This window comes from Euphorbia lathyris, chromosome 9, assembly GCF_963576675.1.
Source record: "Euphorbia lathyris chromosome 9, ddEupLath1.1, whole genome shotgun sequence".
In the NCBI taxonomy this organism is placed as follows: Eukaryota; Viridiplantae; Streptophyta; class Magnoliopsida; order Malpighiales; family Euphorbiaceae; genus Euphorbia; species Euphorbia lathyris.
Window position 1 is genome coordinate 33,457,826 of NC_088918.1, and position 21,472 is coordinate 33,479,297.

The 21,472-nt window shown below is 38.6% G+C and overlaps 1 protein-coding gene and 1 pseudogene across 1 annotated transcript; one reads left to right on the forward strand and one right to left on the reverse strand.

The window, feature by feature from the left end:
• The first annotated feature begins 11,148 nt into the window (after nucleotides 1-11,148).
• Nucleotides 11,149-13,834, forward strand: LOC136206555 (uncharacterized; annotated as a pseudogene).
• Nucleotides 13,835-14,300: 466 nt separating this feature from the next.
• LOC136206554 (multiple C2 domain and transmembrane region protein 16) lies at nucleotides 14,301-17,633 on the reverse strand. The gene has a single exon (XM_065997652.1). The coding sequence runs from the start codon at nucleotides 17,536-17,538 to the stop codon at nucleotides 14,395-14,397; it is 3,144 nt and encodes a 1,047-aa protein (XP_065853724.1). The 5' UTR covers nucleotides 17,539-17,633; the 3' UTR covers nucleotides 14,301-14,394.
• Between the last annotated feature and the right edge of the window lie 3,839 nt (nucleotides 17,634-21,472).

Genomic DNA, 21,472 nt, shown 5'->3' on the forward strand with positions numbered 1-21,472 from the left:
CAGGAGTTGACTGGTTGTCATTCTGCTTTGAAGGAGTAGGAAGAGATGGATCAACAGAGATATTGACCTGCTCAGTGTCAGTCTGAAGTTGAGTAGGTTTTGAAGGTTGAGGCAACTCAGAACTATCTTGAGCAGGATTTTCCTTTGCTAACTCTTTGTCTTGAGCAGCAAGGACTTCGAGCACTTGCCCAGTGGAAGGTTGAGCAGAAGTGTCGGCAGAGATTGGACCCTTAGGAACTGTTGGGTCGGCTTATTCCTCAGCTCGAGAAACAGAGGCTTGTTTTTCCTTGAGTTGTTCTAGAGTGGGCTTAGTGACAGTGGAGAAGAATTGGAACTGAAGCTCGGTGAGGTCAGTGATTGGATCTATGAGTGGAGAGTCATCCATCAAATCAATAAGGTTGGGCTTTTGAGCCTTGCGTTTGAAACGCTTGTCCGTACTGTCCTTAAGAGTTTTGGTTGGTGGAGTAGGATCAGCAGGAATAGATTCAAGAGATTCAGAGGAGGAGTTAAGGTCAGTGCCAGGGCCTTCCATGACCTTTTCCTTCACTGGTGACTCAGCAGGATGCTCAGCTTGGTCAGCATCTACTGGTTTACTTTGCTCAGCATCACCCAACTTATCAGCTTGAGACTGACCTCCAGTATTATCCAGTTCTTCCTCCTTATCAGTAGGAGTCTTCTCAAGGTCAATTTCTTGACTCCGCACAAAGTGTGATTCGGGAGTAACCACGAAGTCAAGTGGGTTAGCTTCGATCGGCGTTAACCCAGAGGTTTTCTTCCTCTTTAGAGGCATTTCAGGGGTTTCCTCACTTTCTTCCTCAGGCTCAACTTGCCCTTTCTGCTTCTCCGCTGACTTAGGTTCCCCTTGAGCTTGCTCAGCAGCTGCTTTCTTTGCACTGGAAATTATCCGAATTTTCTTCGGAGCTATGTTAATATCTCTTGCGGAATGATCAGCTTTCCGCTTCTTATCTTGCCTAGTGCGGTCAGTGGGTTCCTTCTCACCCATCACTTTCTTCCCTTTCATGGTCAGCGCATCCTGTGCTGCTTCAACCATATTATCCCCTTCTTTATTTTCAGCCGGTTCCTCTTCAACCGCTGCCCCCTTTCCTTTCTTAGGCTTAATAGGTTGATTATAGGCTAAGCCGAACAGTAGTGCCGCTGTGATTTCCGTACCCCAAATCTCAATTTCTTCGACTAAGCTCACCTGATGGTCCGGAAGAATTTGTATGATGAGGGAGCCCATTCTGAGTTTCCATGTACTTCGTTGGAATGCGTCGATAAGGAAGACGGGCATGTTGAGCGGTTTAAAGTTCAACATGTGCCAGATGAAGCACTGCTCAAAATTGGAAGCTGAGGAGGAGGCGTTGATCTTAGGGAATAGGAAGTTGGTCAGGATGTAATGAGCCATTTTCTGAGGCTGACCCATGCACGTACTAGCTATTTCTCCTTTATGGTCTTTGGGTTTACATAACTCAGTAGGGTAATCGATTCGTGAGTAGTCGTTCGTGGTTCTGAGTTCTGAACCTTTGGCTGTCAGCTTCAACAGTTTAGCGAGATAGGACGGAGTGATCGTGATGTCCTTGCCTTTGACTTTAGTGACTAAGTGGTCAACATCATCTTTGGCAACTCTGAGATTCGTATAGAATTCTCTTACTAACTGTGGATAGGTAGTGCCGGGGAGAGAGAAGAGCTCGGTCCAGTCGTTTTTGGAGATCCATTCACAAAAAGGTTTCTCAGCCGTTACAAAGCCTGGGGAGAACCAACGGCAACGGACACATTTCTGTATGTTTTTGTATACGGGGAGGAATACCTTCTCCTTAGGTTGCTTCTTCTTCTTCTTTTTCTTCGAGGGAGTTTCTTGGTCAGCTTGAGGGTTTTTGCTAGAGGTGCTGACTTTAGTTTGGTCATGCTGACCTTGCTCTTGAGACTCAGTGGAAGTCTCTTCATAGTCCTGCTCAGCAGGAGACGAAGGATTTTCATCGGAGCGATTTTCGTCGTAATCGGCACCGGAGATGTTCTGAGAATCGTTAGACATGATTCTTTAAGAGAGTTTGAGAGGATTTGGGATTTGGGATTTGAGAGAAAGAGATAAATTGAATGCCAAGGATTTCAAATGTAAAGAGGGATTAGTGGGAATTCATCCACTATTTATAGAAGTGCCGAGTTGATCTGATAGGTCGGAATGGCGGTTTGACCTCAAGATGATCAATCGACAGTTATCTCTAGCATTTATGACACATTCGGCGTATGTGTTTTCTAATTATTACGCTTACGTCATCCTAGGTGGCTACTTAATGCGCGTGCTAGCATTTATTGTGCAACTGGCTTCACTCAGTATCTAGAATACTAAACGTTCTGAGTGCTCAGTTTTACGTAGAAGAAATATTTGTATGTTTAGTAACTCAGCTTATGATAACCACTCAGTATGTATGCCTACTCAGCATAAGGTGATTTTATGTAATTCATATTAGCTCAACATGCAAAAGTTACTAATCACTCAGCATGTAAAAATCACTCAACATTCATTTAAGCGCAGAAAACTATTGAAGAGGATTAGACATACCGATAGCTTCCCTTAGTATGTTAAATTGCTCACGAGCCAAGGGCTTCGTAAAGATATCCGCAAGCTGTTCATCTGTTGGAACATAGGTCAGCTTGATCTCACCCTTGAGTACATGGTCTCTGATGAAGTGATGCCTAATGCTGACATGCTTCATCATGCTGTGTTGGATTGGATTTTTGGATAAGTCAATGGCACTCTTGTTGTCGCATTTGACTTCGATTGTTTCAGTTTGTACTCCATAATAGGGGTGAGCATGGTCCGGTTTGGTCCAAAAACTGAACCAAATCGAATTGGACCGAACCAAATTATCTCTATTTTTTAAGACCAAACCAAACCAAATTATAATTCGGTTTGGTCTGGACCGAACCAAATTATTTCGGTCCGGTCCGATTTGGTTCATGTTTGGACCAAACAAAGCACTAGAGACTTACAATTATTGTACATTCACTAACTAAACAATTATATAAAGAAAACAATCATATAATTAGTTTTTCTTTTGTATATATAATTAGTTGAGAGAAAAAAACATGTTTAATTGTTTTTTCTTTTCTATATATAATTAGATAATTAATTTAAAACCTTAAAAATTAAGAGTAGTACATATTATATTTCGGTTTGGTTTTATTCGGTTTTGGACCGGACCAAATCGAACCGAACCGAAACCAAACTAGCTTAAAAATTAGGACCGAACCAAACCAAAATATAATTCGGTCCGGTTTGGTTCGGTTTTTTCGATCCGGTTTTTTCGGTCTTTGGGTTTTCGGCTCTGCTCACCCCTACTCCATAATCCTCCAGCTGTTGCTTAATCCATAGGACCTGGGCCACACAGCTTCCAGCAGCAATGTACTCAGCTTCAGTTGTTGACAGAGCCACTGACGATTGCTTCTTACTGAACCAAGACACTAGACAACTTCCAATGAAGTGACATCCTCCTAAAGTACTCTTACGCTCTAGCTTATCTCGTTCATAGTCAGCGTCAGTGTATCCAATGAGTGTGAAGTCATTTGTATTTGGATACCATAAGCCTGCATTAACTGAGCTCTGCAAATATCTAAAAATTCTTTTCACATCTATATAGTGAGATTCTCTGGGGTCAGCTTGATATCTTGCACAATAACATACTGAGTACTGAATGTCAGGCCTACTAGCAGTTAGATAAAGTAGAGAGCCAATCATACCTCGATATAACTTGCTGTCTACTGACTTACCTTTATCGTCAGCACAGAGCACAGTGTCAGTACCCATTGGGGTAGATATGGGCTTACATTCTTCCATATCAAATTTCTTCAATATTTCTTTGCCATACTTAGACTGACTAATGAAGATGTCGTTCTTCCCTTGCTTAATTTGAAGCCCGAGGAAGAAGTTGAGTTCGCCCATCATTGACATTTCGAACTCAGTTTGCATCTGTTTACTAAATTCTTTGCACATACATTCATTAGTAGCACCAAAGATAATATCATCTACGTAAATTTGTGCCAGCAGGGTATCTTTACCCTTTTTCTTAATAAATAAGGTTGTGTCAGCTTTACCTCTGACATAGTTCCTGGTCAGCAGGAAACTGGTCAACCTTTCGTACCAAGCACGTGGTGCTTGTTTCAGGCCGTACAGGGCCTTCTTGAGTTTATAAACGTGGTCTGGAAATTTTGGATCTTCAAACCCAGGAGGCTGACTAACATATACCTCTTCGTTTATAAATCCATTAAGAAAAGCACTTTTGACGTCCATTTGAAATAGTTTGAAGTTCATGAAACTAGCATATGCACATATTATTCGTATAGCCTCTAGCCTAGCAACGGGAGCAAAGGTCTCACCATAATCAATGCCTTCTTGCTGACTATAGCCTTGAGCTACAAGTCGGGCTTTGTTCCTGACTACATTACCTTGCTCATCTAGCTTATTTCGGAAGACCCACTTAGTTCCTATGGTCTTTTGATTCCTAGGTTTTGGCACTAAATCCCATACCTCATTTCTCTTGAACTGATCAAGCTCTTCTTGCATAGCGTTGATCCAGAATTCATCGTGCTCAGCTTCGGTGAAATTCTTTGGTTCATGTACTGAGACAAACGCAACATTGCTAAGATATCTCCTGAGTTGATTTCTTGTCATCAGGTTGTTCTCAACAGCATCAAGAATGGACTTCTCCGAGTGTCCTCTTGGAATTTTGATCTCTTTGGGTAGTGTTGAGTTGCCAGGAGCAGGTGTTTCAACAATCTCTGCAGTTTTAGATTGGTCAGCAAAGGTAATTTCAGGTTCGTTTTTACCTTTGGTCAGCCCATGCGGTAGTGACTCAGCGGCTCCATTTTGGTCAACGGAAGCTGAGCATGGGTCATCTTCGGTAGACTGACTTGACTTTCCTACAGGGTCAGTTTCATCGAACTCGATATGGACAGACTCTTCTACGACTTGAGTTCGTTTATTGAACACCCTATATGCTTTACTGTTAGTTGAAAACCCTAGAAAGATCGCTTCGTCAGCTTTAGAATCAAATTTGGCAAGGTTGTCCTTCGTATTGAGCATAAAACATTTACAACCAAAAGCACAAAAATATCCAATGTTGGGTTTTCGTCATTTCCAAAGTTCATAGGGGGTTTTCTTAAGAATAGGTCTAACTAAAGCCCTATTGAGTATATAGCATGCTGTGTTGACAGCTTCACCCCAGAAATACTTTGGAAGCCTATTCTCACTCAGCATTGTCCTAGCTATTTCAACTAATGTTCTGTTCTTCCTCTCAACTACCCCATTTTGTTGAGGAGTTCTAGGAGCAGAAAAATTATGGTCAATGCCGCTGACTTCACAGAATTCATCAAACTGTTGGTTTTTGAATTCTCTGCCATTATCACTACGGATGTGACCTAATTTTAATTCTTTGTCATTTTCAAGTTTTCTGATCAGTGTTGAGAACATCTCAAAAGCTTCATCCTTGCTACTCAGCAAGATGACCCAAGTATATCGAGAGAAATCATCTACAATGACCAAGGAAAATCTCTTACCGCCCAAGCTGAGTGGTTGGACAGGTCCGAAAAGGTCCAAGTGTAGTAATTCCAATGGACGCTTGGTTGAGACAATATTTTTACTTTGAAAAGACTTTTTGGTTTGTTTACCTTGCTGACAAGCATTGCATAATTGATCTTTCTCAAATCTAAGTTTGGGCAAACCCTCAACTAGTTGCTTTCTTGCTAATTTGGCAAGGAGGTCCATGCATACATGACCAAGTCTCCTATGCCATAGCCAGAAATTATCTTCCTTTGACACTAAGCATATATTTTTTGAAAATTTCTTTTCTAAACTCAACATGAACACATTGTCAACACGAGGGGCAGTTAAAATCAAATCATTTGTTTTTCCCTCGAGTATCCGACACTCAGTGGCATCAAATACAACCTTTCTACCGCTGTCACACAGCTGAGCTACGCTCAGTAGGTTATATTTGAGACCCCTGACTAAGGAGACTGACTCAATAGTAGGGTTTCCTCCGATAGTACCTGATCCTACTATCTTACCCTTTTTGTTGTCTCCGAAGCTTACACTTCCACCTCGTTTACGCACAAGTGTGATGAACTAAGTTTCATCACCAGTCATATGCCTCGAGCATGCACTGTCAATATACCAAAGCTTTGACTTCTCCGCGCACCTCAGGCTCACTTGCAATTTAAACTATTCATCTTTAGATACCCAATTCTTTTTGGGTCCTCGTTGGTTAACATGAACAGGTGAAGCATCATATTTTATTTTGTGACGACATACATTTATAGTGTGGCCATCTTTTCCATAGAAGTCACAGTAAGCTACCCTTTGAGGGTAATTTTGTTTTTGGTCAGCACGATTGTGCTGAGCATGCCAGCATACCTTAGTGGTATGACCTTTCTTTCCGCAGAAGTCGCATTGGAAATTCCGCCGAGTATACCAACATACATCTATGGTGTGTCCTCTTTTTCCACAACAGTCACACTGACTGTTCTGCTGAGTGTACCGTCCATGCTGACCAGTACCATGATACTCAGCATTGGGATAGAACCTTTTCTTAGCCAATGTACTCAGCTGGTTCTGTATAGTTGTGATGTCCTTTCTCAGCTTCTTGGAATCTGATTAGACTTCCGAGACAAACCGATGAATGATTTTTAGATTTTCATCTTGCCTGGTGTTGTCCTGGAGCAGATGTCGGAGGTCACTCAGTTTGACCTCTTCAATCTCATCACATCGCCTACTGAGTGCCTTTATTTTCTTGTTACACTTTTTGGTCAGTGTATATAGATCACTCAGGGCGTTAACCATTTCATTCCTAAGCAAGAGAAGAGATGTTACCTCATTGGAGTGATCCTCTTGGTCAGATTCATCTGAGAGGTCAGCTTGCTCAGATCGGCCTTGGTCAGCAGATTCGTCCGCCATAAAACATATGTTTGCTGACTCCGTGGCATCAGCTTTTGATGAGGTTGACTCATCACTGTCACTCCATGTTGCCACCATTGCCTTTCTGCTGGCTTTCTTTTCTTTCTTCAGACTGGGACAACTTGATTTAATGTGCCCAGTTTGATGGCATTCAAAGCATGTGACAGGCTTCGAGTTGTCCTTTTTGTATCTACTGTCACTAGACTCAACTTTGTATTTATCGCTTCTTCTGAATGGCCTTTTACTGTTCTTGTCATTCTTTCTGAATAGCTTCTTCATCTTTCTTGTGAACATGGCCATCTTCTCATCATCTGATGAGTCAGCTTCTGTTGAGTCAGCTTTCATGACAAGAGATTTTTGCTTCTTGTCCTCTGACTTTTCTTTAGCTTCAAAGTTCTTCATTGAGATTTTATGGGTCAGTAGAGAACCGATCAGCTCATCATATTTGTATGTAGTCAAGTCCTGAGCCTCTTCCACAGCTGTCCTCTTAGCTTTCCAGCTCTTGGGTAGACTTCTCAAGATTTTCTTCACCTGCTCTTCTTCTGTGAAGTTCTTGCCGAGTCTTTTCAGCTTATTTATGATGTTGGTGAATCTTGCTGTCAGACGAGGTGCCGCGACCTAATCTCCCGGGCGGAACGGGGGGTGGACACCTCATGGCGACGTAAGCGGTGATTGGCGCCGAAAGCAACCAATCGTGGAATCAAGCTGCTCGGCAGGACCGGAGCTCGGAGTATGGAAGAGTCGCCACCCACGAATGGGAAAATGAACACTCCACCAGACCGCGAGCGGTCCCTCTCCCTCGACCGATCCCTTTCCATCGTCACTTTTCGAATTTCGCCTAAACAGAGAGCTTTTCGCCTAAACGTTTAATTAAATTAATTTATTTATGTTTTTATTTTATTTTTATCAATACATATTCTAATTACATTTATATAATAATTTGTTTATTTAATAAATATAAATATACAAATCTTGAATTAATCCCCTAACTAATTTTCGAGGGCCTTCTTCGTCCAACTAATGCCTAGCGAAAAAAAGAGGTAGTATTGGTGGTCATTAAACTTTAGACAATATTCTCAAAAGGTTATAAAAATTTAATTTGTCTCAAAAATCACTTAAGTTTATTTAATTTGCTGACGTAACATCTCAATATTATGTCATCGCCACCTGATATATTAAAAAAATGTAACTACACATTTTGATGGATAATCGGTATGCCACATGAATTAATTTATGGTTAAAATTTTAATTAACAATCTTTATTAATTTAGGTTAATTTGTGATTAATTTTTTTATGCTACACAGTGTTAAAGCTTAGTATTTTACTGAGACAAATTGATTTTTTGTGACCTTTTGAAATATTGATCGAATTTTTGTGACCACCGATATTAATCACTTGAAAAATAAGTTCAAACAACTATTCATTACGATTTAAAAAAAATGTTCTCCTGACTTTTTTTTTTTTTATATATCATTTTCATTCATTAAAATTAATAATTGAAAAAAAGAGCATGTGAGACTAAATGATATCATGTGCGTGACCCTCAGTACGGTTCAAACCCAAAGCATGATAAAGACCCCAACCTCACTTCAACAGGTCTGAAACGGTCGGTGCGACCCAAGCCCAATGAACGGCAGTCCATTGCCATCTCCAAGCTTCTAACATTAGCGCCTTAAAGGATCTTCTAGAATCCTACGAGACAAAGGATTCCTTTTTGGGCTCGGACTCCTTAAAGATCAGGAATCGTAGCTCCATAAGGATTCCCACAGAAGATGACAATCTTAAACCTAATCAAACACTATAAATACACGTATAAGCACAATATTCGGTACGTTCACTACTATCTCTAAACTAGTTCATATCTTTCCATTTGGTCCTAACTCATAAACTGACTTAGATAATGGAACGGATTTACCGGACTCCAGTCCCGTCTGACCTGCATACTATCTTGTAGGTATCAACACAACGTCGATAGGTCCTGACTCCTAACCCATGAGGTGTTGGCCAAATACCTTAGTGGGCTTGTCTATTCCGGCCCATAATTCTTATTAATACATATTCTAATGGGAAATTTATATATAAATTCACTTTTAAAAAACTATTTATATTTATGCCTAGAATATATTGTCTATGGTTTATGGTTTATGCATTTGGATCTAGAATTTTTAAATTATGGTAGAAAATCATAATATATAGAAAATAATGACATATTAAGAATTAAGTTTGGTGATATGATTTAGTTATAATTTTGTACTTAATTACGATATTTATATTTGACCCTATTCTAATTACATTTATATAATAATTTGTTTATTTAATGAATATAAATATACAAATCTTTAATTAATCCCCAACTAATTATCAAAGGCCTTCTTCATACAACTAACGTCTAGCGTTTTTTATAATCTTGCAAATTTTACACTAATATTGAAGAGAAAAAAAAAGGAACAGTATTAGTGGTCATTAAACTTTAGACAATATCCTCAAAAGGTCACACAAGTTTAATTTGTCTCCAAAATCACTTAAGTTTATTTAATTTGTTGACGTGACATCTCAATATCATATTAAAAAAAATGGAACTACACATTTTGATGGACAATCGGTATGCCACATGGATTAATTTATGGTTAATTTTTTTTTTTTGTTATGCTACACAATGTTAAAATTTAAGTGATTTTATTGAAACAAATTAAATTTTTCTGACCTTTTGAGACATTGTTCAAACTTTTATGACCACCGATACTAATCACTTGAAAAATAAGTTCAAACAAATATTCATTACGATTTAAAAAAATATATTCTCTTGACTTTTTTTATATTTTTTTTCATTAATTAAAATTAATAATTGAAAAAATAGTATGTGATATTATACTAAATGATATCACGTGCGTGACGTCATCACTGTCCTCATTACGGTCCAAACTCAAAGCGTGATAAAGACCCCAGCCTCACTTCAACAGGTGTCAATGCGGTCCAAGCCCAACGAACGACGGCCCATCGCGATCTCCAAGCTTCTAACGTCAGCGCCTCAAATGATCTTCTAGAATCCTACGAGACAAAGGATAGGATTCATCCCTGATCTCAAACTCTTTAAAGGATCAAGAATTCTAGCTTCGTAAGGATTCCCCCAGAAAATGACAAACTTAAACCTAATCAAACACTTTTAATACATGTATAAGCACAAGGTTCGATACGTTAACTACTATCTATAAACTAGTTCATATCTTTCCATTCGGTCCTAACTCATAAACTGACTTAGACTCCGGTCCCGTCTGACCTGCATACTATCTTGTAGGTACAGTCGGATTAGCAACGTAGTTTGGGTACGTGACCAAGTTTAGTTCAGTATGAATTGATAAAACTGTCATTGATCATGCATGGATTGCAAAATGCTTTATAAAAAATGTCTTAAAATCCAAAGCACAAAATTATCTTATGTAATGAACTTTTTTGATATGGGCATAAATAAAGAAACAAATTCCCCAATCCTATGGTTATGAAATCAAACATTTACAGCTGTTGAATTCTAAATTTACAAGATTAGGTGGATTGGAAAAGCAACAAACATAAGAAACACAACAACTTTCACATGCAGAAACCAGACAACTAAAGAGTCAATGAATGAATAGGTCATATAAAAATAGACAATCAATTTGAAACTGAAATAAGTTCAGACAACAAATCATTTGATTTTGGTAAGGATCATGTATAACAAGTAACAACAGCTCACCACTCCTTTTGTATATATACCACCTCTAGTTTAGACTATATCCTCAATCAAACATATAGCATCTTCTCCCACTCTCTCATCAACTATTCCGAATTGAAGATTTTATTTTTCTGTAAGTTGAAGTCAAACTCTCTTTTCTCTTGTAAAGTTTAATGAATATCATAACAGTTTGATAAACATGCTTTCTTTCAATGTTGGACGAACCTGGTGTTCTTTGTCCAATGCAAGCTTTGGATTGACTTGTAGCGAAGAAAAGTATCAGAATGATAATTGGAAAAGGAAATAAAATTCTATACTTTTTAACTTCTCTCCAATTTGATTTCTTTTTTCCTCTTTCCACTGTTTGATTGCATTTATGATTTGAAGTTTCTTCTGTTTTTATGCAAAACAATGAAACAGGTATTCTGATTCAGGATTTCGTTTCTTGTTCTAGGTACGAGAGGAGAACATTTCAGGGATCCTGCAGAAATGGCTAAAATTCTCATCTTCTTGGTAGGTTTTGTTCTGTTGTGGGCAGCTATGGGAGAAGCAATGTACATCAAATATAAAGATCCAAAACAACCAGTAGGTGTTCGAGTAAAAGACTTGATGAGAAGGATGACATTAGAGGAAAAAATTGGCCAAATGACACAGATTGAACGGAACGTTTCTTCCGCAGAAGTCATGAGCAAGTACTTCATTGGTAACAATAATTCATCTGTCTCTTACCCCTATACATGATTATAAATAATGGCAGATGTAAGGATCTACTTTAACTTGTTTTTGGTAGGGAGTGTGCTGAGTGGAGGAGGAAGTGTTCCAGCACAACAGGCATCTGCAGAAACATGGATTAAAATGGTGAATGAGTTTCAGAAGGGTTCTTTATCTACTCGACTTGGCATTCCTATGATTTATGGGATTGATGCTGTTCATGGTCACAACAATGTCTATAATGCAACAATTTTCCTCACAATATTGGTCTTGGAGCCACCAGGCAAGTTTCATTTTTTCTTTTATTATCATTATCATCCTTCACTAGAATTCTGATTCATAGTTCTGAATTCCATTGAAATAGGGATCCTCAACTTGTTAAAAGAATAGGAGCTGCAACTGCTCTGGAAGTTAGAGCTACCGGCATTCCTTATGCTTTCGCACCTTGTATTGCGGTAACTCTTTTTAGTTCTTCTTTAGGATATAAAAATAAAAAAATTGAATCCTATTCACTTGCAATTAATTATATGTGGGTTTACACTACAGGTTTGTAGAGATCCAAGATGGGGTAGATGCTATGAAAGTTATAGTGAAGATCATAAGATTGTTCAAGCAATGACTGAAATAATACCTGGATTACAAGGAGATCTTCCTGCTAACTCCCGAAAGGGTGTGCCATTTGTTGCTGGAAAGTAAGGTTTCTCTTCTTCGTATGATCAACCATGATTTTTCTTCATCTAGATAAATTCATTACCATAATTTGTGTTCCCTGCATTTCACAGAACAAAAGTTGCAGCTTGTGCCAAGCACTATGTTGGTGATGGAGGAACAACACACGGTATTAACGAGAACAATACAGTGATAAGCAGACATGGTTTGCTTAGCATTCACATGCCTGCCTACTATAATTCCATCATCAAGGGTGTCTCCACTGTCATGGTCTCCTACTCCAGCTGGAATGGTGTCAAGATGCACGCTAACCGCAACTTGGTCACCGGATTTCTTAAGAATACTCTTCACTTCAAGGTATGAAAATTTCTTAAAACCAGAAAATGCAAAAGATGATTCAATTCTATCTTCAGTCACTTTCAGAAAGAAAAATTTCAGAAAATGTTTGTGTATTACTTTTTTCAGGGTTTTGTCATCTCAGATTGGCAAGGCATTGATAGGATCACCTCTCCGCCCCATGCTAATTATACATACTCCATCCTAGCAGGAATCACTGCTGGAATTGACATGGCAAGTCAATTTACTACAAAAGCTTTTTTGCTTTATCAAGTTTTCTGATAACATAATCTTCAATTAATGCTGCAGATCATGGTTCCATACAACTATTCGGAATTCAATGATGGTCTCACATTACTGGTGAAGAACAACTATATTCCTATGAGCCGAATTGATGATGCAGTAAGACGAATTTTACGCGTCAAGTTCACAATGGGTCTTTCTGAGAACCCTTACGCAGATGATAGTCTGGTGAACCAGCTTGGCAGTCAGGTTAGCTACATATATATTAATCAGTTATTCATATCAGCGGAAGGAATATACTTACTTAATTAAGTGATGTTAATTTGGAAACAGGAACACAGAGAACTAGCTAGAGAAGCTGTGAGGAAATCACTTGTGCTGCTGAAGAATGGCCAATCTGTTGATGAACCATTGCTCCCCCTTCCCAAGAAAGCTTCTAAAATACTTGTCGCAGGCAGCCATGCTGACAATCTTGGTTATCAGTGTGGTGGATGGACAATTCAGTGGCAAGGACTCACTGGAAACAATCTAACAACAGGTATATTTTTCAACTCTCCATCTCCTGCAAATATAAAGTTTAACTGACACGACTTCGATTAATTATCTTGAACAGGCACTACAATCCTTAAAGCCATAAAAGATACCATTGATACAAACACAGAAGTTGTGTACCAGGAGAAGCCTGACTCGAACTTTGTCAATTCAAACAAGTTCTCGTACGCAATTGTTGTAGTTGGAGAACACCCGTATGCAGAAACACAGGGAGACAGCATGAACCTGACAATCGCTGACCCTGGTACGAGCACCATTCAGAATGTATGTGGAGCTGTCAAATGTGTTGTGGTTATAGTGTCTGGCCGTCCAGTTGTAATCCAACCCTATGTTGATTCTATTGATGCTCTTGTTGCTGCATGGCTTCCTGGAACTGAAGGCCAGGGTGTTGCTGATGTTCTATTTGGTGATTATGGTTTCACTGGCAAGCTTTCCCGTACATGGTTCAAGACTGTTGATCAACTGCCTATGAATGTAGGAGATCAACATTATGACCCTCTCTTCCCATTTGGATATGGCCTTACTACTAAACCTATAAAAAAGGCTTAGATGCCTTTAGCAAAATTAATAGATATAACTATATAATTAACTCATATGAATAAGATGCAATGTAGAAATTAGACCTCAATATTATATATTTATATGATTTCTAATTCATTTTCAATTCATATTTAATTATTTGATTTCCAGTTTTTTATCAATGGAAGAATGTAAAGCATATATAATTTCTCAGAACATCAAATTTGGTCTCTAGATTTCAAATAAATCCAAACATATGTTACTTAATAAACTAAAACAGAAGTTAATTGAAGGCATCTACATTCATTTATCAGATTCATCGAACAGAGAAAATCTGAAATAGATATCAATGATAATAGCTATCAGCAACTTACCAATTGTTTATTTCCAGTATCTTCTCTAGCCTGCTCTGCCAAAACCTTCTGATTAAAATGTTGAAAGATTATGGATGAAATTGATAGAAGAACTATAGAAAACATTGTGTTAGCATGATCACCATGAAGGTTACTGGTATGAAGTTACGAACAAGAGAGAACTCAGAAAATAAAGAACCAAGTTTTGCCTTCACAAATTAGAGTAAGAATAGTTTTCTTCTAAACAAACCAAACAGAGATGGTTAATTTATATAACTCGTTTTGGATTTCATGTTTATTTTACTAGAATACACAATACAACTTACAAGCTAAATGAAAAGAACTAGCTACACTACATGATTCGATCGCACAGTGACGGAAGCCTCCTGAAGAAGTTCAATGCCGGCGATGGCATTCTATCACGGAAAATCGGATGCCGGAAAAAGTAGAATCCAAAAGCCATAGCCACCATTTTCGAAGGCACCAAGTACAATATCACAGCCACCAAAAAACAAAGTCCCACAAATATTCCTGTTGCTCTTGGATCTCGCCACGTCACCAATGCCTGCACACGTTCCCCTTGCGTCGCAAAATCCCCCAATACCTTCTGCACACGTACTCCAAGTGTACGCAGCTTATCGTACCTCGCCCGTACAATATCCGGTCCCCGATTACTCGGCATTGTATCAAATTCTTCATCAAGCTCCTCCCGATCAACGGTGTCAGCTAACGATATTTTAGGATCAAAGTGAGGAAGTGGGTCCCGCGTCCGAAATCTATAATTCCAAGCACCAATAGCAAACACATAGAAAGCAAATGTGGGCACGATTAAATCAGGAAACCACACCAGCATCACCAGTAATGCATGTACAAGTACCGTAGCCGTTGGATTCTTCCAGACACGTGTATCGTCTATCCACCGTACCATATCTAATACCCCAGCGATCACGTTGATGATCCTGAAATAGTTCGCACGTACTCTTCGCATGCTGAAAGCGTGCGACTCTGCATCAAGCATGTAAACTACAACCTCACGTCGAAGTGGCGGCTCCGATCTTGCCAAGTGTCCTGCTATTGTTTTGACAGCTATACTCCTTAGCATCTCCTGCTGCACCACACCTAATGGCTTTGTGTGGTGCATGATGGGCATCAAAGGTTGAGAGTACACGTGTAAGAAATCTAGTGTTGGAGTTGTACGTATGAACCTTACAGCTACTTCTATCTCCCCCATTTTCTTCACCCCGTTGTTAGTCAACAAAATTAACGGATACGAATTTTTATACACTTTACCCGTTTCTAATGTGGACATACGTACCCGTATCTTTCCAATGCGGATATCGGGTCGGGTCACGGGTTTATCACCGTCCGTCTCCAACACTCCGGAGCTATCGAAAACGCCGATGCTTAAAACCGTTGATGGATCGAAAACTTTCCATGTGTACTGCTCGTTCCATTTCGGATCCAAGCTATCACACACAGTCCTTGTGCGGATCCATTTTGGACCATATTTTGCAACACAGTAAGCGTCCGTACAGCCTTTTCCGTCTACTGTTTTCATCGGCAATAAATTCTTGCATCCGATTATACCTAATTCAACCATCCCAACCGGTGGTTTCCAGAGCTGCCTCGCCGTAGGACGGTAATCGCTGCACACATTGGCCGCCTCATCCATCACATGATAGCCGCCGTCGAAACATAGCTTCAATTGAACTCTTCCTTTGTAAAATACTTTTTCACTGTTTGGATCTTCGAAGCTGATCCATCTGGATGCCACTTTCCTGTCATCGACTCGTCTTTCAATGGCTGTAAGAGGTATTCTGGCGATCCCGACGGCGACGGAGCCTTTAGATTGCCGGTTTTCTAAAGTGAAAATCAAATGGTCACTAAATGGTTCTGCTGCTACAAAGACAATGTCCTCATTCCACGAGGGATTTCCATTCCTGGTGAGGGTGGGTTTGGTTTTTTGGACTTGAAATCCTAATTGGGCTTTAAGCTGAAATTGGGCTTCCTTTAAATGGGCTGAAGACAATATATCTTGGGCTTCGATTACAGTGACTCTCAAATACCATAATTTTGGGGAGAGGTAAACTTTTGCTCTATTATTAACATTGCCAGCTGTATCAGTTTTCCAAGCATCAGGAAATGATTCGTCAGCTTGTGTCCCTACCCACGTGGCAAGCATCAAATTCCCAAGCTTTATATCGTCTCGAAGGGCACCATCTCCTTCCAACATATACCACTGTGGGGCCAAAGGGCTGTCCGGTGGGTCCCGTAAAGGAATTTCCGTAACATCGAAGCAAATTCCACCTAGGAATTTGGCACCTGCCAAGTCAGAGGTGGGATCAGCGTTAGGTGGGTCCCATACAGAGACTTCAAGGATGGAGGAGGATTCCGGTGCATCACGGCCAAACGCAAATGTCTGATCCCACTCGAAGAAAACGATCTTTCTCGCTGGTTTTGAAACAACGTGGCGGCCGGAGGTGGCGATTCTCACAATTGGATTGCCGTTGGTCGGAAGACCCTGTGCTTTCACTACACGAATGAACAAGTAATGCATCTTCTCCACTAAATCAAACGATGACCGTTCGATTGAAATACTTTCTTGCGATTCCAATCCGTAATTCGTCGATGTAACCCCTGCTGGCCTTGAAATCGAATGCGGAGTGTTAATTCCAGCTATTTTCACTTCCGGTAAAGAACCACTCACCGTCGCCGCCATAATCCCCGGCGATCTCGGGCCCCAATTGTCCCCTGTAGGTTCCAGAACAATATCCTCATCACCATTAACATCTTGAGTGGACTGATTGTTTGTTGCCGGCTGTTCCCCCTGAGTTTCATTTCCTTCCGCCGGTGCAGTCTCAGATTCCGGTGGTTTTTCTCCTGTATCTGCAGGTGGTGGTGCCGCAGCTTCAGGCGGCGGAGGTTCTTCAGCAGCAGGTATTTCTTGTGTAGTCTCGGCTGGCTTATCATCCTTCTTTTCGGCCTCTGGAGGTTGAGACTCCGTCTCCGGCGGTTTATCTGGTGCGGCAGGAGAAGGCTCAGGCTGAGGCTCAGGCTTGGGTTCCTCCGGCGGTGGTGGTGTAATTACCTCAGGGTGATAATAGTAAATCTTCAATCCGATTTCACCTTTTACCGGAGTAAATAAGTGTTTCTTCTCCAAACTATAATAAATGAGAGCCTCCTCGCCCTTGCAAACAGATTGGGCGGAGCTTAGCCGGAGTCTCCCGAGGCAAACGCTCCGGGTAGTGTGGCCGTAAGTTTTGTCGTGAAAAACATGGATTTCGATAATATCGTTAAAGACATCGGAAGGCTTACCGAAGTTGAATTCGAGTGGTTCATTCCAGGTGGGGCTGAGATCACGTATAGCAGTCTTAGTACGCTTACGCTGTCCATGGAAGTCGATGGTAACATAAGGACTGGAAGTTCCTTTTCCGTCTATAGGAAGAAGATTACAAGCATCCACTACTTCAACTACTAGTTTTTTGTTTTCGGCCATGGTGGATACTCAAATATAATTATATAATTATGTCATTTGAAGGGGAGAAGAGAGAAGGGTTTTATGGTTTCAGAGAGCTGATATTATATACTGTGAAAATAAGCATATGTGCATGTTATATGCGATTGCTGCTTTGTAGATATAAGTAATAAATCTAAATTTAGATTAATTGCAAAATGATTTCAAATCTACTACTAGTATTAAAAAGAATAAACTAAAAATAAAAAGTAATAACAAAAGTGATTTTGTTCCACTAGGGGTTTGAAATAGTGTAATTTTATTGGTGATATTGATATTTTTAATAATTTAATAAATAATTTGTAAAACTGTTATTGTTATCTCCATAATGTGCTATTAGTAATAGGATACACATAAACATAAATTATAATGTGTTGTGTTAGTTGGATAAAAAAAATTTAAAAATCCAAAATTCTTTGAGTTTAAATATATTTATTTCCAATTATATTATGGAATTATAAAAACGAAAAAATAACTAACTAATATGTAATTGATGTAAAATATGTAAAAAAGTATTTGTGGCTTTTAATAATGTCTAAAATTGATATAATTTATCAATTTTAGAAGTAAAGTTGTTATTGACGTCCAACGTTAAGGATAAAGTTGCATTAGTTTACTACATCTTTCATTTTCCGTATTTATCTCCAAACTTTTTTTTTCTATACTTTAAAAACATTTTATTTACCGATTGAACTTGGTCTAAATGATTTATTAACTTTCTAAACTTTCTTATAGTAATCTAATGACTTCTGAATTTTCTTAAATGATATACATTTCAATTTGTTCAAAATCTCTTACCTTATCACATAGATTTTAAGGAGTTAATATGTCAATTTAAGAAAAAAGGCCTTTTAAATTATAGAGGAATAATTAACTTTTCAGAACAATTAGGTATTTTTTTAAGTAAATTATTTTTTTTTAAGTTGGATTAGGATTTTCTTAATAGATTTGATTTGGAGAATATTTAATTGTAGTGGCATTCACCTAGTTAGGCTGAGAATTTGGTGAGCCTGTGTATAAATTATAAAAAAAGTAATTAAATAACAAGAAGAATCTCCTAATTTATTTTTCGTTTTGATTTAGGAGATCTAATTTGATTTTAAACACCCAATCAGATAGAATATGAACAACTTAAAATTACTGATCCATTACAAAATTTAAACCCTACGGGGAATCTTGATATATATATATGTTGTTAAAGAAAAGGAAAATGACAAGAAGGGTAGAGTTGTAAGGGTATGGGAAAAAGAAAAGAGGTGTGAAGATGAGAAAATGAAATAAAAAGTGCTTAACTTGGTTAGCAAGGTCTTTAACTTTAGACCAAAATATTGTCGATTCATGCTTTACTTTGGTTCTCTCAATCTCAAGACGGACTTTTTCTTTTCTTTTCTTTTTCAGTTATAGAATGAAGATTCCTTTGCTTTTAGGCCGTCCAAATATTATAAAATATTGCAATGTAGTGGCTTTTTTCAAAGATGGGGCTCTTTTGTGTCACACACCGGCCTAGTTAAGAGGTTGTGTCACTATATATACACACAGCACATACACCATATAAATATAAATAATTTGAAAAAATGATGACATGTTAGCTAGTCAGCATATCCTGAGCTGACCAACCATTGCTTTTCTAATTTTCGCATTTCAATGCATCATCTATAGCACTACAGTTGTTTTTGGCATGCATGTAACCACCCTGGACTATGAAAACCACAAGAGAAAATCAGTCTTTATCTCAATTTGCAAATAAAATGCTAAGGGTATGGCAGGCACAATGTAGTCAATTGTTCTCTCTAGGCGTGTAACCGAGCCGAACCGATACCGAACAGAGACAGGCTCGGCTCGGTTCGAGAAGTTCGGAGATTAGGCTCAGCTCGAGTTCGAAGCTCGCCGAGCGGTTTGTTTTGATTTTTTTTTTAAACAATTGTAAATATATTTAATTGTATAGGATTAACATTTTATTATCTAAAATCAGCCTTCTAATGAAAGAATACCAAATTTAAACTCTAACAAACAAATATAACAAGCAAAGTATAATAAAATTAAACAACTATAGAATCTAACAAATTCGAATTTGACATGTAGTCTATAGGATAAATTACATATGTGGTGTACAACCTTTACCCCAAATCACACTTTGGTGTACAACCAAAATTTTGTCACACTAAACCGTACGAACTTCAATTGACCTCCCACTAAAGTGTACAACCGGTTTTTATGACCGGTCAACGCTGGTCAACTATGCCACATCAACATTTTTAATTGTAGAATTAAAAAAAATGGGACACACTCTTTATGGAATGACTAATATAACCTCGTTCCTTATAAAATTACAAAAACACCCTCATCTTCTTCCTTCAACCCCTCTCTCCCATTTCTCTCTCTCTCTGTGTCTTCTCTCTCTACCATTTCTCTCTCACTCCATCTAAACCCCATCCAAATCAAGCCCTAAATCGATTTCTACCAAATCTTTCTCCCCATCATCCTCATAATTTTCTCTTCACACTCATCTCTTCAATTCTCCAAGCGCAGCCAATAACCGCGTTCATTCCAGTTCATCCGCATCTCTTCCGAAACACTTACCCTCGTCATATCAAACCCCAACTTTAAATGGCTCTCTCTCGAGTTTTTTAGTTTGGGCATAGTTTCAATCGTTTTTTTTTCACATGGATACCGGCTGAGTTGTGCCATTTTGCAGAATTTGTATGGAAATCGATGTTTTATTAGGAGCTTTAGCGCTGAACCGGAGAGAGAGTCTATTGAGTATGATGTTGTGATTGTTGGAGTTGGACCGGCCGAGTTATCGACCGGAATAAGATTGAAGCAACTGTGTCGCGAAAAGGGTTCGATTTTATCTGTGTGTATAAAGGTGCTGAAGTCGGTAAAATTCTTCTTGATTTGAAGCCTTTTCATCCTTTGGGTTCCCTGAAATTTTATTTTGATCATTATATTCCAGTGGCTTGTGATTGATCAGTGCTATACTAGTTATCTCATTATATTCAACGGGTTGTTGTTTCATAATATATATTTCAAATGGGCAGTGCTATGCTAGTTATCTCAATAAATCGTGTTTCTTGTCAAATACAATCAATCTAATCAGAATTCGAGTGAGTTTCGGAAGAGGTCTTTACCGGATAGTGATAAAAAAGAGGTAGAGAAAGATGAGTGAGAGAGAAATGGTAGAGAGAGATGACATAGAGAGAGAAATGGGAGAGAGGGATTGAAGGAAGAAGATGAGGGTATTTTAGTAATTTTATAAGAAAGAAGGTTATATTAGTCATTCCATAAAGAGTGGGTCCCATTTTTTTTAATTCTATAATTAAAAAATGCTGATGTGGCATAGTTGACCAGCGTTGATCGGTCATAAAAACCGGCTGTACACTTTAGTGGGAGGTCACTTGAAGTTTGTACGGTTTAGTGTGACAAAATTTTGGTTGTACACCACATATGTAATTTACCCGTAGTCTATAATCATATAGTTTCAAATTGAGTTTTGAACGGAATATTTATGTGTGGTTTAAAGTTACTAATTAAAAAAACTAATATAAAAATTACAAAATTAAAATGTATTTAAATTAAAAAATAAAAATCAATAATATATATATAATATTAAAAAAAACTCTCGAACCTGCTCACGAGTTTTCGAGCCGAACCCAAAAAAGCTTAGACTCATACTCATTAATACTCGAGCCGATCTCGAACTCGAGCCGAATCCAATCGATCTGTTCAAGCTGAAACTCGAACAATTTGCATATGCAAGCTCGTTTGCACCCTTAATCACAACCTTTAATATAAACAGAAAAAGAGCACTGGCAATTCCACGATTGGTCGTGTTAATTTAAAAGTATATTGTGGATATGACTAATTTTGAAATTATTTCTAATGTTAGGGTATTGAGAGATTTGCGAGTTTTACTTTT